The 18,262-nt window shown below is 38.1% G+C and overlaps 1 protein-coding gene and 1 long non-coding RNA gene across 2 annotated transcripts; both read left to right on the top strand.

Moving 5' to 3' along the window:
• Nucleotides 1-10,799: 10,799 nt before the first annotated feature.
• LOC145434934 (uncharacterized) lies at nt 10,800-11,720 on the top strand. Its single transcript, XR_013913642.1, has 2 exons — nt 10,800-10,994; nt 11,495-11,720. It is a non-coding gene; the product is annotated as an uncharacterized LOC145434934 (long non-coding RNA).
• A 3,492-nt stretch (nt 11,721-15,212) lies between these two features.
• LOC145434917 (induced myeloid leukemia cell differentiation protein Mcl-1 homolog) lies at nt 15,213-16,309 on the top strand. The gene is made up of 2 exons (XM_080312151.1): nt 15,213-15,840; nt 15,899-16,309. Exons 1-2 carry the CDS (start codon nt 15,367-15,369, stop codon nt 16,010-16,012), a joined length of 588 nt encoding a protein of 195 aa, XP_080168277.1. The 5' UTR covers nt 15,213-15,366; the 3' UTR covers nt 16,013-16,309.
• The last annotated feature ends 1,953 nt before the right edge of the window (nt 16,310-18,262 follow it).

The following is an 18,262-nucleotide window of genomic DNA, read 5'->3' as shown; positions in this document are numbered from 1 at the left end:
TTCACTATTCTCTATTTTGGCTGGTAACTATAAACTGAGGCTATGTAATTTTGCAGTTTAACAGGTCTATGTATATGTGAGCGATGCATCGCCTTCTCGCATGTATATTTAACTCTATATTCATTCATCGATTCGGAATCAATGACCACTCAATCTGTATTTCAGACAGCTAGCAAATTGCAATGACATTATCATGCCTCACACCTCGAAAAGCCAACTTGACTTAAAATGTGACTTGACTCGTGACTTGACTTGACTTGACTCGAGTCACCTCCAAAAATCGATTGACTTGACTTGACTCGAGTCAACATGTGCAATGACTCGAAATGACTCGTGACTCGAAGGTAGTCACCTGATCCCAACACTGAAGATCATCGAAATACTTTTTTTCTGTCTTATTTATGCTCTTTTTGTACTTTTTATTATATTCAAGTATTCCAAAGCTATAAAACTACATGATCACTAACACATATCGAGATTTTGGTATCTATATAGATATAACAGCGTTCTACAACCATCGCGAAGGTTAATATCAGATGTATACTGACCTTAACAAAATAACATCCCAAATTTTCATGATAGTGTATGTAACAGCTGGTTGATATCAGACATGCCGTGATTACCTCATGAATGTAATCGATTGCGATTACGATTACTTCTGAATCTCGCGATTACGACTACGATTACAGCAAAGTCAGGAAGTAGTCGATTACGATTACGATTACATTGGAATAGTAATCACGATTACTAACGATTACATTAATTTTGCCTAGCTTTGAATTTTCCTGGAACACATATTGAAAGACAATAACGATTGTGATGAAAAGGCCTCATGAGCGAACAACTATAACAGCGTCCTACAACCATCGCGAAGGTTAGTATCAGATGCATACTGACCTTAACAAAATAACATCCCAAACTTTCATGATAGCGTATGTAACAGCTGGTTGATATCAGACATGCCGTGATTACCTCATGAATGTAATCGATTGCGATTACGATTACTTCTGAATCTCGCGATTACGATTACAATTACAGCAAAATCAGGAAGTAGTTGATTACGATTACGATTACATTGGAAAAGCAATCACGGTTACTAACGATTACATTTGTTTAGCCTAGCTTAGAATTTTCCTTGAACACATATTGAAAGACAATAACGATTGTGATGAAAAGGCCTCATCAGAGAACAACTTTCTTTTAAAATTAGATGACGTCATTTGTTGTTTACGTCATTTAAAATATATCCATATTGCTTAACTTTATAGCTGACGATTTCTTGCACCCAACGATTTGCGTTCTGGCCAAACCTACCAAGAGGGTGGGGAGCGAGCTCGAAGCAGACACAAAATTATTTCGTAAATCAAAATAAATTATTGAGTATTTTCGAGAGATTAAATTAATTTGAAAATTTTCTTCACGCTTCGCGATTTAATGTCGTTAAATATCTTGATTTTGAAACGCATACCTCTCACCTCAAGAAAAAATATGCATAATTTATAGAGATAGGCATTTCGGTGCAGGCCATCACCGCACCACGATACACAAAGACATTTGCAGTTTCGGTCAACATGCGACTTCACGCTACCAAAGAAAGGCTTTGGCCGAAACTTTGTCTACGTATTCATTGTCCATAACTGCGCTTGATGGGCGCGACGAATGATCCTGTCCTTCCAATCTGAGCCTCACAATACAAATGCCACTCGGGGCACCCATAGAGGAAAATGCGCGAAATGCGTGAAAAGACAATCTATGTGTGCGTCTCACGAAAGATTTTTTTTTAATAGTCCGCTACGTTTGGGTAAGTCCAATATCCATTAACTTTATACCATAGCAGACGGGAGGTCACGAATTAGGACCGCCCGAAGATGTTATGATTATGAATTGCGTCCCCTAAATTTTCGAACACACCACCTCCCCCAGCTCAACCGGTATATCGGACCCCATGGCCGAGAGAGGATCACAAATGAATAGTAATATATGCAATTAACAATATTATAGACGAAATTTAGTCATGAACTTGAAATATTTTTCACACTTGACGCAACTTGAAAGCAAATAGGCCTACACAGCGCGAATACACATCGCGTCAAAACGTGTCGACCAGTTGTGGCTACAAGCCTGGTCGTACAAGAAGGGTCAGGTGGACTTCACCCGTCAGAAGTTTGATTGATTATCCTGTGGGGTCGCGAGACCAACGTTTCGGGTACGAAGTGTTGTTTCGGTCCTGATTCTAGCTCCAACCCATGCTAGCATGGTGTATAAGCGGATGGCTATGGTGGCAGATCCATATGGCGAGTAAAGAATTGCGAGATTATGAATGGTGCCCGTTTCAAGTTGGGCGATATGAGAATAAGATAAAGTGAACATAAAATTCGGCATGTAATACAGATTGTGTGAATTGCGAGTAACGGAAAATAACGACTCGGTCATGATTTATATCAGCACCGTTGATAGTTAATTCTTTGATGTGAAAATCGTCATGTTCAATTCGCCGAGTATAAAATTTCAAATATTTGTCCGGTGTACGTATATAGGCCCACTGCTCGTCAAGCAGCAACAGTCAAACCACATTTAAATAAGCGTAACCAAACATCAATACATACGTTACTATTTGAAACAAAGCAAAGTTGTGATTATTATCCTGCTGCGAGGTGTAGTGGCTTTTTCACACAACTAAATGTACAAGTACGTCGAATATCTATATACCGCGTGTTAATTTCCTTAGGCCAGGGGTCGGCAACCTTTTGCTAGTCGTGGGCCAAATTTCGGGTGTACAACCTTTTGGCGGGCCGGATTTTTCTAAGTACTATATTTTTCGCTCACTTCGGTATATTATCCTACATTGCTGCAATCTCAATCATACCAATCCGAAGACACATGTATTTACACTTCATCGACACAGAATAATTGTGACAATTGACGCAGTTTGCTTTGTGAAAGGTTTTCAACTTCTGGTAACAAGTCAGATGAAACAAGAATCAGACCCTATTCAAAATGGACGTCCGAAATACGTGATCTTAGCCTGCTCTTCGTGAATTTCATTGTTCAAAACTATTGTTCACATGCGTACGTGCTTCCAAAAATCGATGCAATTTCTTTTGCATTGCTGGTCAAGCTGGGATAAAGACCAATTTCAAGAACGTACTCTTTGTCAAAGTCATGCAGCGAAATGCTCTTTGTATGAAATTTGTCATTCAATTCAACTGCATCGCATTTCAGAAAGGCGCATAAGAAATTTTCAGGCAATGGTATTGGCGTCCACATTAAACAGAGTACTGAATAGTCAGAATTCATTTCGTATAGAGAAGGAATGTCGGAAAAGAGGGTAAATATTCAGTAGTTAAATTTCGTATCCCAGTTACAAATGTAGTGTTGGTACTAGGTTTTCTCTCCTCCAGTATTGGAAAGTGAGCATAATTTTCTTTGTACTGTTGACATTTCCAGAGTCACAGATTTGTTTTGAATGCGCCTCAACATCTCATGTATGTAGTTGTTTTCCCCCTGAAGTTGCAAATTCAATTTGTTCAGATGTGACGTTAAATGTACCAGGAAAGCAAGATGAGATACCCATTTTCGATTACAAGATTTATGAGTCGGCGATATTTGTATTTTCGAGGAAAGTTGCTATTTCATTTCTCAGTTCATACACTCGTGTAAGCATAGCTGCTCGACTCAATGAGCGAACATGACAGATACAGGCCTACATGACATCGCCATATTGATTCTCTACTTCTAGTAATATCTGGCGTAACTGATTCAGTTGATGAGACAAAAATCATATTAACAGTTTTCACCATTGCGGCCAAAACACTATTCAGGTTTTTTGTCTTGGCACACAATGCCTTCTGGAAAATCAAACTATGGACAGGCTCACTAACATACGGAGGCTAGTTATCTGTAATTGAACAGTTTGAAATTCCGTCATTGCGTCAGAGATGCTCCAAGCGTTTTTTGAAGCAAAGGAAGAACACGTTTATTGTCACACCCCGTTAGAGTGATTAACCCTTTAAAAAAGCATGGAACACCTTCGGTTGCGAGATACACCCGATTGATAAGCACTGATGCAGTCTAGTCTATCTCCATCTCCTACTTCAACCACTTTCGTTTTATGGCGTAGCAATATACTAATACGATCTAGGCTCTACTATTATATCGTAGCAATGCCGCATTTTTTTCATGCAGCGCTGCACTGCAGATTGAAACTCATTACGAAGCGGCGGGCCGTATTCTTGTGATAACTAATTATTATGTCGCGGGCCGGACGATTTCGCTTGGCGGGCCGGATCCGGCCCGCGGGCCGTAGGTTGCCGACCCTTGCCTTAGGCAATGACGAGCAAATCCAATACTTGTGACATAATAATGGGCAGTAGCATCTGAAAATCCGACTTTTCTGGCATTAATAACCTGGTAGAATATCCGACTCGTCATTGCTCAAGAATGTTCATTGTTCACCGAGCGATATAGTGTAATGGTTATGCGTCCGGCTTCTCGAACAGTAGGTCGTGGGTTCGATCCCCGGCCGGGTCATACCAAAGACTCGAAAATTGGTATCCGCAGCTATTCTGCTAGGCGCTCAGCAATCACGGATAGCATGGAGGAGAAAAAAAAACGAGGGCGCATACTATATGACCTCATGGGGCCGTATCGCAACACCGTCGTCAAAGCATCTCGATGGTGCAGGCGAAAAAGAATACCATCTCTCTCTGAGTTCATATGTCATAGTCCTTGTACAAATAAAAAGTAATCGTTCTTTCACAATGAAATTGATTAGATATGTGAAAAAGTCGATTACGATTACGATTACTTTAGATTTTTTTCGAATGTAATCGATTGCGATTACGATTACTTGAAAATGCTGTAATCGTTGTAATCGAATACGATTACTAATCACGAAAACCCCATGTCTGGTTGATATTATTTATTACAGTTAGACAACGATTGTTGATTCGACGGATAAATTCAAGCATAATTGAGTCCTTCAATATTCGGACCGTATCATTTAAAAACATAACTCTAGTGACTACAACACTTACACAGTTACAGGGTTCTACAACCATCCTGGAGGTTAGTATCAGATGTATACTGACCTTAACAAAATATTTGGTCCGTACAATATAAAAACAGTACCCTAGTGACTACAACAAAATCTACAATCTGAAAACCACCACCACGTAAGAAATGATATACATTTTAACATCGCGCCATTCCGTTCTAACTTGCGACTCAATCATTACAATAGGAAAATATCATCATGATGACGAATTAATCTCCATTTCAGTGAAATTTAGTTTTGGTCAAATTAATTAAAGCAGTAATTTACGTCGTAAATTAGCGAGAATTGTAGTGACGGTCTTGGTATGACCATTATTTTCGTCGGCAATCATTTTTGGTTACTTAAATGTAAAATACCAATATCAATCACATCATAAAATAGGTCACGTGTCAATTGCATCAATCGAATGTGACATCGTCAGCTTGAATTCTAAAATGCAACTCAGTCATTCTGCTCGTAGACATCAATTTTTTGATGACGAATTGGGTGCTCTTGTACGCGATTACGTTGCTTCATCAGCCTTCTTCTTCTCTCCTCGCTGAAAAACAGGAACCTCTGAATAAATTAAAATCCTAGTTAATAGACCACGATAGCAAACTATTCGGACTATGAGCCGGAGATGAGTAGATGACTGTTCGTGCTGGTACGTAATTACACTGCACAAATTAGAATTCGACTTTTTGTAGAGTACCTGGGCTCATAGTCGGATGTATTCTGGGGATTTAATCTACATGTGGATTGTGCGTTTATATCTTCGGAAGACGGTTCTCAGGTATCACCGGTACAAAGTCCAATATACGATAACATATTTATTGAGTACACGCATTTCATGAACATAAACCTGCAGGCAACACATCGTATTTCAGTGAGCGGTATTGGCGGGGACGGTGTACTTGCTGGTGGACTTTGTCGACAGTTTACATTTCTATTGGGGAAATTGCGGCGCAGTTAACACTATCGAGTATCAATGACACTTGAAAAGTAGCTCGACAGTTTGTTCAATATACAGTATCCTTTTAATGCCACTATGATCATCTGTATGAGTGTAATCGTCATAAAATAGGGACGTGCGTTTCTTCATTAAGGTAGCTTAAAATAAGTGACAATAAGCGTACTGCTATAACACTTCGGTAATTGAATAATTCTAGTTGTCTAATTGTACTCTAATTCTAATCGAATTTGTCTAATGTCCCTGCGCTCTCATTTTTATGCTAACCCTATTTCTTGTTTTCCTGTAAATGCTACTGAGAAAACTGTGTAGTGCGAGACGAGCCAAGCTTGTGGTACAGACATTTGCTATTCTCATGCTCATAAGAATGAACGATAATTCGATATTAACGGATATTGATTCAATGTCCAAGTTTTAGCGAACTCAGTAAGTCTAATTCCAATCTGATTCGGATAAAAGCTGTGCAGCTATAATTATAATTTTAATTTAATTTGGAAATTGCCAAGTAGCTTTAATTCAAATTGTACTCTAATTTTAATAAAAAAAACTTTAGCTATAGTTCTAATTCTAATCGAATTGGGAAAATATGAAAATTTTCCAGTTGTTCGAGTCTGACCAGTAATAATTCTAATATTGTGTCTATTTGGACCACAATTCTTGAGCACACGTTGTTTGAAGAGATGCATACTCAAATTTATAAGTTGTCACTTGCATATGCGTCAACCCGTTCCAATAATAATATTCTAACCTCACATACTTCAGTACTTTTCGAACCTTCATTTACAATAACATAACTTCTACTTATAAACTAGTTAAAAATTGACGAGATCACTCAAACTTCTGTACGAGTTGAATCTGTGGGTATTTCAATAGTTTTTACAAATTATGTGACTTAATATTACGACCAGCAGCTGTATTTTTCACTTCCAGCACTTAACCAATCCGGACAGATTACACTGATCAACAAAAAAAGAATTTGGCAGAACATGTTAGAGCCATTTCTGGGTGTTTTCAAGGTTGCTGATGACGAATATAACATTAGTTTTGCCAGATTGGCTCTAAAAAAGAAGATATTTATACCACTAAAAAGCTTAAAATCACCGTATTGACCAGTGATTCCCAAGTGCGGCCCTGATGGCCGCATGCAGCCCCAAAAATATATTAGGAAATCGATTAATGACAAAAATAAAATATATATTTATAAAATACTCTTGCTTGACTTGAACTCTGTGGTTTTTGATAATAGAATTGCAGGAAAGTTGTGAGTATAGACTGCTAACGTTATGTCACTGCTGTTTCAATGCAATGTGCCCTAACTTTCCAGTTGAACGAGCAGTAGGTATAGATATAAATAGTTATTGATAACTTTCAAAACCGGAGGAAAATCTCTTCCTCGTGGTCGCTTGACTAAAAAAGAAAAAGAGGCTCAACTCCAGGAAAATACAGTTTTTCTTTCACATTAACAGATGGTTGACTGAAAAAAAACTTCCCTGTCCAGCTCCGAAATAGCCGCCGTAGCGTTCCTAGAGTGCTGACTTAATGTATATCAGTCGAATTTGGCCCTATACGTAACCAAAATCCTCAAAAAAGAAGACAAAATCTCAAAAAAGAAGACATTTGGGCGTCCTCCGAGGACACTTTAAAAATAATCAAAAAAGAGGACAAATCATCTTAAAAGAGGACGTATGGTAACCCTATGATAACTAGATGTGCATCACGTGACTCACGGTTGAATACGCCGAGATGCATACTGATTAGTCGGCTAAAAGCAGCATAATTGGTAGTCCTATATTCAGGGCCGTAACTGCCGCACCCCAAACCCCCCAATTGAGGGGGCCGAGCTCGGAGGGGGCCCAAAATTATTTCGTGAATTGGCATAAATTATAGAGTATTTTTTGAAAATTTATGCAACTTCTTCAAAAATTTTTCGCGCGGTGCGCGATTTCAATTCACCGCATATCTTGATTATTTGGTACTCTCCCCCAGGAAAAAATACGCAATATTTATAGAAATGTGCATATCAGCGTTGGCCATGACCGCACCAGAACGCACCAAGACATATAAAGTTTTAGGCCATGTAACATGTGACTCCAAGAAGTGTGAACGATCGGCAGCGAGAAAGCCTTGACCGTAAAGGACTGCTTTTATGCTGACCATAAACTTCGAAATACGAAAAACTTCGTTTTATATACAAAATACATATCGGTTTATTTGTCCATATAGGCGCCTAAATGACTGGCGCCGAATGTTCTTGTCTTGGCAATCCGAACCTCACAAGACAAATACCATCCTGCAGGAAAGAAAATGATATGCCAGTGAAGAAATACCAATCTGAAATCGTGTGATCTTCCAGTTTAGTAGGTTTGGGCAATTCTACATTTTTTGATATAGCAGACATCAATATGTCACGAAATAACATCATGTGAAGAAGTCATACCTAGGGGTCTGCCCGCCCGAAGATGTTTAATTTTACGGGGTCTGCAGTTTCAAGACACCTCTCACTCAGCTCTACCGGTAAATCTGATTACGTGGGCAAAGAGGACAACGATACAATTCCCGATCTTACTCACCGATTTTATCTTGAATTATCGAAATATTCGGGCGTCGCGCTGTCTCAATACACAGTACAACTTTAATTTCGTGGCAAAAGCGAACAACGTCATGCGGGGTCAGTTTATCATCCTATGGGAGCCCGGGGTCCTGACGAAGTGCCGTTACGTTCCTGCCAACGGGTATACCCCCGGATATGTTTAATTCCTATTGAGGGGGCCTATACCTTTACAAACACACCTCACTCAGCTCTACCGGTAAATCAGATTACGTGAACAGAGACAAGATGAAAATTGATAGCAATACTTGCAATTCCCGATCATATTGACCGATTCAGTCATGAAACTAAAGAAATTTCTCGCGCTTCCCGCGTTTCGACGAGAAAAGCTGATTCACTCAACGGACACCCAATGCAGCAGATAAGTAGCGGTAAACAGTGTACAGTTTTGAAATCTCGCCAGGGCAATAAAGCTACTCCGAAATACCCATGATGACTGTTTGGGTCCGTTTCATAGCCGTAGTATTCGTGCGGCCCCGACCGTACTCTGAAATTCTAAATTTGGCCCTCACACCGAAAAAGTTTGGGAACCACTGGTATTGACCCTTGAATATTTCACTTGGTAGGAAGTAAATCTTGGATTTTTCTACTTTTATATGGCGCAATAAATAGATAATTGGCTATAATGAACACCCATGTCGTTCTCAGTTATTCCATTCATATTAACATGACCTGATGCGAGAACTCTGTTTGTTAAAAAGCAGTATGTCAAGCCTAAAAATTGTACTTTTGCACAATGGAAATATATTTTCTCCTATACCAATTGGTCATTCTACCAGGATGAAAGAGGAGTATAAAGCTATCAAGTTTGTCTCGGAAAAGCATAATTTAAATACTCAGATGCGTCTCGTCTCTTTTCACTTGAAAATTGGTAATTTTCCGCAAAGCCAACAAAGTGGGTATACCTTGTATCCATATTAAATTAGAAGCTCAAGTCTGGAATCTTTGATGGATCTCAGATTCGGATACGGACTGAGGATAACAATTTCATATTAAGAAAGGTGCTCACTGCATGGAATCCCTTCTAGGATGTAGTAAATAAAACTTTTGGAAGATCACAAAGCACCCAACTACAAACATTTGGTCCGAGAATTGGTATCTGTATATGGAAACCGTGGAGCAAACATGAGCATTAAATCTCACTTCCTGTTTCGTCATCTTGATATACTTTCTGGTAATATTGTTGATTAGAGGAAATAGAAAGGTAGAAGGTTCCACCAATAACATCAAATCAACAAAAGAAAGATATCAGTGTAAATGCGACGAACATATTATCGCAGATTATTGCTGGAAATGTTCGAAAAACTGCGCTAAATTGCCTACAACCGAAAATACACACAAATAAATCTGGTAGATTTACAAAGAAATTTCTGTAAATTTTACAACGAATTACCGGTCGCAGCTAATAGCAGCGTGTAGTTTGTCATTTTACATTTTGATATGTAATATTACATTAATTTAGCTGCTAAGTCAAGTTACCAGAATTTCTTCGCAAGGTTACTGACAGTTACTCGCTACGGCATTTTACCAAGCTATTGGCAAAATTGATTAGCTTCCAAGCCCCAGCAACCAGTGGATACGTGGAAGTGCATGTCACTGTGATATCATTCTGGTTGCGATTTGACCTGATTCAACCTCGTTCGCGAGACAGGATTAGGTCACACGGAACTGGTTGACGCTAGTACCAATTTCGGTATAGTGCATAGTTGGGTGCAAGAAGCAGCTGACAATGTAGTTACACCATATACATTATATTATAAGGCTATGGCTACACGGTCGGTCTCGGCGGTTAGATTTGTTGTAACAGATAGGGCTAATGAGTTACAAAAATCAGTTTAGGATGTATAATCTTATTCCTGAAACTAGAAATATCAGCACAGCAGCAGGCTCAGTTGACCATTTCTTAATGGCGGACGCGGCAACCTATAATAGGTTACCTTAGGTTGCGCGTTGCAGGTTTTTCTGAGATTCGTAGTAAACAACCAACAGTCAACTGTGACATCACAAATAGCGTCCGGTTAGCTAAGTAAGTAGGCAACCACACGTGGAGCGATAAATATCAATATATACGAAATTAGATGCAAAAGAAAGGGACTATAGGTGTTGATGGATGTTTCTGTATGAAAAACCAAACTGGATTGAACATTATAACGTGGACAGTAAATATTATTGGTAGCATATGTGAGCGGATGAATATCACTTATTTCAAAGTCGTCTGCGTGTCGAGCCGAGTAGCCGACTGGTCGGCCATTAATATTGCAAAATGCATCAATATTGCATGCAAAGGCTGACGGTGCGAAGCTTGTGACTTGTGATTGAAGAAAGAAGAGACTTTCGTTGAAGATTCTCAGGACTGATGAATGGGATACGCATCGTAAAAGGTACAGTAGCCTACTGTATAGTATTAGTGAATATCTACTGTATATTATCCGTGAATATCTACGACTGTGCACACCACCCGGATGACTTTGGTTTCATGATTTAAATATTTCAGTCGCCCCATTCTCAGTTCTATTTTGGGATATTAGTCGAGTTGTATAATGACCTGTGACACCACATACTCTGCCGCGGAGTAGTTGAAACTGTTAGCTTGTTATTGACATTTATCGGGTCATAGCTTAGATATGTTTTCATCCACTGCTCGATGTTTGGCTCACATGCCGCATCAAATGAGGCACCTTTTCTTTCAATACATTGATCATTTATGTCATGAATCTCTGCTATATCATGTCAAATGAGGAGTCGTCAACTCACAATGTACCAGTACCGGTACTTCAAAACTTGTTATATTTTTGTTAGCCTATTTGTCTTAGTCTTTACAAGTCATGTCTAAGTTAGCAACTTGGCTTAGTATAGCGACTTATGCATGAATTATTTTTAGTGGAACTGCAAGATACTAGTCACACAGAAGGAATGAAGACGAGAAAAAGAAACAATTGGAAGTTTATCCGGCGTTGGAATTAATTCATCTTTTCTTGGGACCACTCGTGCCATATTTGCATGCCTCCTAAACAACCTCCAGCAGCAATACTTTTTCATCGTGAATCATGAATGAATATACAGTTGTCCTAATGTCGTCTTGAGAGCGTGAAGAAACTTTTGCGGTATTTTGGCATCGCGTTGCTTTGGGATAGGTATGGATGTAGGCTGAGACGTGAATTTACAAGCTGGCATGTGATCTGATTTACAAGGACAGCATGTAGGGTTGTAGGTAGGTAGGTAGGTAGGTAGGTAAGGCGGTAAAATTACAGTCTCAGTGGTAAAAGTACACAGAAGAAAATGTAGATTGAATATACCAGAGGTGACTGTAACATTACAGTCTGGCATGTAAAGTTAGATTACCGGACGGTTGTAAGTTGAATTTACATTGAGTGACGGTAATGTTATATTACTGCCAAGTGGCTGGCCACCCTGCTTCCAGACATTTCGCGGTAAATCGAGGTAAATTTTTTTTTCAGTGTAGTACAAGAACTTTGGTCTAAGATAACTTAATAATATTATATTCCAACTGATTATTTTGAATTTAAAATAGGTGGTTGACAAAAAACTGATTCAAATATTGCAACGTTATTTGAGTATTTGGGTACATGCTTATATACATAAGTAGTAGGGTTTGGTCAAATATACCCCCGCCAATCCCAGAAGGCCACGTCGCCTTAATTGCCACGCCTACATTGCCACATCATCCGAAGATATTCTAATGTTTTGTGAATTTCAATACCGATTTTCCATGCGTATTTAGCAATATGTATTGTATAACTTCCTTCCGAGAAATATACCGATTTTCCATGTATATTTAGCAATATGTATTGAATAACTTGAAATGTATCATCACTAATTAATTAATATAAAATCCGATTTTGAGCGCTGCGACTTGAAAATATTAATCCCTACGCTTCTGATGAATGATTTTATGTGATAAGGAGCTTGGTAACATTCAGATTCTGCAACGATTGTTTGGATATACATTTTAGCAATACCCCGCTAAACTATAGGCGGTTATATTACTCTATTGGTCGGAGATAACTCATCCATCCATATTTTTAAACTTGATTTATGTGTACAAGTTACGGTTTCTGCGGTCTCCACATTTATGACTTATTTTGATTAGACGCAGGTAAGCGATTCTCAAGTTCGGAGCTATGGAAACAAATCAGTCGCTTGTGCTCGTTCCGAAGTCCAAACAGCTTACTGAGCTTAGTAGCATATACGCGAATCCCAAGGCGAAAATAATCGAACGAACTATAGCCGCAGGCGCGCGATTCTCAGGGCTGTAATTATACAAACACTTTATCTGCATATACGCGAACCCCAGCGTTATAACGACAGGGACTAATTAACGCGTGCTGAAGCCGTAAATTTAGTCAACTTCAATGAGATAGCCATGATTTAAAGATGGTAATATCTCTTAATGACTTTAACACTCTGAATTTTAAATTTTCCACACCTATGAGTTGAAATGTTGTTAAGTAACTAATGTTTTCAACATGACCAAAACGCAAAGTGCACGATTTTCCATGTTGATCAAATACCACAAAGCGAGTCATTTAAACCTTGTTGCTAGATAATACCGCTTTCGGCTACAACAAAGTTGCTCTGCAACAAAAAAAAATAGAAGCCCTAATGATCATGCAGAGGAAAAGTTCAATTATACATCGAATTATTCGAATAGACTATCTACATTGTATAGGTATGAAGTGAAATAGAACGGGTTTGACGCAAAAGTTGCTATTGATCATAGACCAAGCTTGCTTTCAGAGTTGGAACCTAAATGCATATGAAAATTTAACTAGGTTTTCCCCACACGCATCAAATGTAGGCCTACTCAAGTGTTTATGAGGTGGCGAATAGTTCGAAAGTTGTTAGTATGCAAGGATATCACATAGAATTGTGGTGTTTTCTGTAAACTATAATCCAGTGATCTATTTTCAATGGGCTAATTCATGCTTAATACTCGAATCTCGCTGTGGTTACAAATTCGGCATGCTAATGCACTGAGTTTGAAGCTAAAACATCTTTTTTCACGCAGCCAAGCAAGCCCGGAACAAGCATATAGTGACAAGGCAGATTACGCAACACTAAGGTTGGCTAATTCATTTCTTGACTATATTGAAAAATCGACAGCGTTCTGCGTATAGCTATAATTTTTTCGATGCAGCAACGCACTTCAGATTAAGATATATATAGCAACGTACATGTTTTATAGAATATATTAGATCCAATACCTATACTAAAGCCGCAAAACGCATTGGGGCATACATGGATAATGTGCGCAGATTGAATTACACCGAGATTTCCCCTATATCGCATCATTTTAAATAGCTAATAACGTAATAATGAGTTCTGTGCACGACTATAATGTTAAACGAGGATATGGCTGAATTCGGATAAATTCGTATGCAAGTTCCCTCCCTTATTACTCGTTTCGCGCAGTGTGGTTACAATATTATGAATTAATTAGCTAGAGCAATAGTTTATCACCTATATTTAAATTCGCTCATTTCATTTCAGATCAAAACGCCGACATCGCATATGCGCAATTTACGCTCGGAAAATTTCACATTTATCACAACTATCGCGATATGCACTTCACCTAATGACGCAGGTGAGTTAGGCTGCGTTTCCGTATAGATTCGCACTAAATTTGGTTATAATTACGCGGGTATGCACTTCAGATTTGAGATGGATGTTAGTCTATGAATTCTTGCTTTACTCACGACCTAAAGTTGATAAATTGCGAGTTGTAGCAAGCATCTAACTACTGAGATTATGCTGATTTTACAAGCCCATAAGCCGCTGATTTTAGATACGTAATGGAGCTGATTTAATAGGTAGTGCAGTGATGCTTTATCTTACCATTTCTGATAGTGAATAAAATATAAAACCAATATAAACCTATGCTTATAGTGGTACGAATAGCATAGCTATATAATTTATCGGCTATTCTAAGATTCGCTACGCTTACTCGAGTATTTGGCTCAATTATACTATCGGGTAGTTATAGCCAGAGGGATTCGATGGTGACGTACTAGTATAATGCACATTTTGGAGAGATTAAGTAAAGCAATGATCTCAGATAAATCCGTTAAATTAAGGCAGAAGTAGCAATTTACGAAGAAAGTTAACATTCTAGGCCTATACTTCTGTTTAATACTGAAAATGTCGTGAAGTTGAAGCGAACTGAAATCATAAACACTTTAGTATTAGGTCCATATACGCGATAAGCTACTTTAGTATTCTGATGGTTTGGGATAAAATGTAATTTTTCGTGCTTTTTTATTTTTTTAATAAAATCAGTATTCATTTTACAGAAACGTCGTGTAAAGGTAATGTACTTGTACATTTCGGAGTACTCAAGTATATGTTCTGGTTAGCTAAATTTCGATGTCATAGAAATACCACAAACTGTGCTACTTGTACTTCTTCAGAGTACTCAATTAGGTTTTTAGCTATATGCAACAAATACTTTCGGGTGTTTTTGATATTGGACTGCTTCAACTCCATGATAATTATAGTATTAAGCAGAAATGAACCTACAATACGAACGTTTTACTTACTCGGAAATGGCTACTTGACAAAACCATGATCAAGGATTGAAAGATAATTTTTTGCTATTTTTCATTGACATAAGTCATTCTGGAACGCGAAAACGCATTGTACGATATAGATGAAACTTGAGCAAATCCTAGGATCCTCATTTCCAAAGTAGCTTAGATCTCGAAATAAGCTTTGACTCGCTATTCTCCTCAAGCCATGGAATCATCACGAGTATCAGCACCTTCGATCACTGAAGAAAAGGATGAAATTATATCCGAAACATATTCCTTGACCAGGAATTTTATCATGTACGAACTCGACGGCTCAAGCGTTAAGGTAAATACGAAAGCAGAGAGAACCTTACGTCAAGTTGGAGATGAAATGCTCGAGCGACATCGAACAGTCCTAAACGCAGTTTCCAAACGTCTCCGCTATAGTGATGTTGAAGTCAATGAAAAATATAAAGAATATTTACCCGATGAGCGGCTGTTCCTGATGCTAGCTGATGAAATTTTCAAAGATACCAAAGAAAATTGGGGGAGGATCGTCTGCCTTTTTGTGCTCGGTAGCATTCTTGCTCGCAAAAACGAGGATGAACATCACGGGGAGCATATAGAAGCTATCATACAGACAATTGGGAATTACATTGCTAGCAGAAGACTAAAGTGGATAGTGCGAAATGGAGGATGGGTAGGTGATTTACATGCTTCGCTTAGGATTTATAAATTATCTTCTATTTTTGTTACAGGATGGCTTTGTAGGATTTTTTGATAATGCCGCTTTCGACTACAATAAAGTTTGGAAGGGACTCGTGTTTGTTGGAATCGGACTGACATCTATAGCAATGGCATTATCAAGATAACGGATGTTCGCATGTTTTATCTCATGTAATATTTTAAGAATAAAATTCTTCATCGTTAATCGCATCCATTTTACTGTAGGATGTATACAGTTTCAGTATGAATGATGGGTCCTATGGTGCTTGACGAAAGAAGTTGGTCATCTATTCTATATTCCGAAATAATCAAGTTTGTGATTTTTTACCAGCACCTAGCCTCATATAAACTTTAATAGAATCACTTATAACTCATCAGTTTACTCGAGTAAATCTAACTTGATACTCGAGCACTGAACCTTAATTTTCCAGCAGTATGATAGACGCCCTCCGATGGTACTCAACATCGTGCAATTCTGCTCGAATACAAGTACAAGTAGAGATTTCAAAGTAAGTAAGTAACTGGTTATGTTTGTAGACTATAACTCCACTTCTATCGTTCAGAAAGGAAAGGACGTAGTTTATTTTTGTCCTTGAAGTTTGAGATGTTGAGCAGAGAAGTACATGTACTTCTTTAAAGTACTCAAGTAGGCTAAAATGCCAAGCTACCTTGTAACTAAGGCTACTATTTGTCATAATAACTACTATGAGCGCACAATTAGCTTGTTCAAAATCTCCAAATTTCAGGGATTCACTGATTGAATTGATATGTATTGAATTAAAATAATGCTGCATACGAAATTTGCTAGATGTGAACGCATTTTTATCAAGATGTTCAAATTTCACTGACAACCTCTTGAAATTGTTACAGTGTCTAAAACAGAGATCTCAAACACGCGGCTCGCGAACCGTCAATTTAATAAACCGTCGAACAATCAGGGTTGGAGACAAGATTTTTCCGTTCTATGTCATGACAATACCAACAAACACCGTGCAAAGTTTCAAGGTTGTCATTCGATGATTAAGGAATTAAGAAAACTACTTCTACTAAACTTCTGGACTTTTACTAAACTTATACACTGCATCTGATCAAGTATAGATAGCAAAGCAAAGCTAATATAAAATTCCACGAAGTACCGATTCTGTAACTACTGTAAGTAGGCAAACCTTAGCTGAGTATACTCCGAAAAAACAGGAGTAATTCGTTACTCACCAAATAAATGGATATCATTCAATATGAGTGGCGTTAGGATATCCGTCAAATACTTTCCGTCATTCTATAGAAGTTGCGTTTCTGACTACTTAAAAGTTGCTAGAGCTCATGCTATTTTATCGTCGTATCGATGTTCGTTTTGAAAAGTAGCATGCTCAATGGTTCATGTTCACATTATTCAGTTAAATTAGGTTTTGCGCAAAGAAAAAGGACTGTAAGTAGGCAAACCTTAGCTGAGTATACTCCGAAAAAACAGGAGTAATTCGTTACTCACAAAATAAATGGATATCATTCAATATGAGTGGCGTTAGGATATCCGTCAAATACTTTCCGTTATTCTATAGAAGTTGCGTTTCTGACTACTTAAAAGTTGCTAGAGCTCATGCTATTTTATCGTCGTATCGATGTTCGTTTTGAAAAGTAGCATGCTCAATGGTTCATGTTCACATTATTCAGTTAAATTAGGTTTTGCGCAAAGAAAAAGGACTGTAAGTAGGCAAACCTTAGCTGAGTATACTCCGAAAAAACAGGAGTAATTCGTTACTCACCAAATAAATGGATATCATTCAATATGAGTGGCGTTAGGATATCCGTCAAATACTTTCCGTTATTCTATAGAAGTTGCGTTTCTGACTACTTAAAAGTTGCTAGAGCTCATGCTATTTTATCGTCGTATCGATGTTCGTTTTGAAAAGTAGCATGCTCAATGGTTCATGTTCACATTATTCAGTTAAATTAGGTTTTGCGCAAAGAAAAATGACTGTAAGTAGGCAAACCTTAGCTGAGTATACTCCGAAAAAACAGGAGTAATTCGTTACTCACCAAATAAATGGATATCATTCAATACGAGTGGCGTTAGGATATCCGTCAAATACTTTCCGTTATTCTATAGAAGTTGCGTTTCTGACTACTTAAAAGTTGCTAGAGCTCATGCTATTTTATCGTCGTATCGATGTTCGATTTGAAAAGTAGCATGCTCAATGGTTCATGTTCACATTATTCAGTTAAATTAGGTTTTGCGCCAAGAAAAAGAAAATTCACGCAAAAGTCGCTATTGCTCCGTGATGATTTTGATGTTGTTCCATACCGATTTGGGAGGTAGTACACCTAATTTCGTAAAGTACACAGAAAACTACTTCTACTAAATTCCTACACTTCTAAACTTCTACACTGAATCTTGTAAA

The sequence above is a fragment of the Botryllus schlosseri genome, chromosome 3 (genome assembly GCF_051294905.1).
Source record: "Botryllus schlosseri isolate E-star chromosome 3, Bs_hap1, whole genome shotgun sequence".
Taxonomy (NCBI): Eukaryota; Metazoa; Chordata; class Ascidiacea; order Stolidobranchia; family Styelidae; genus Botryllus; species Botryllus schlosseri.
The sequence above is the reverse complement of the archived record's forward strand: the minus strand, read 5'-3'. Positions and strand labels throughout refer to the sequence as shown.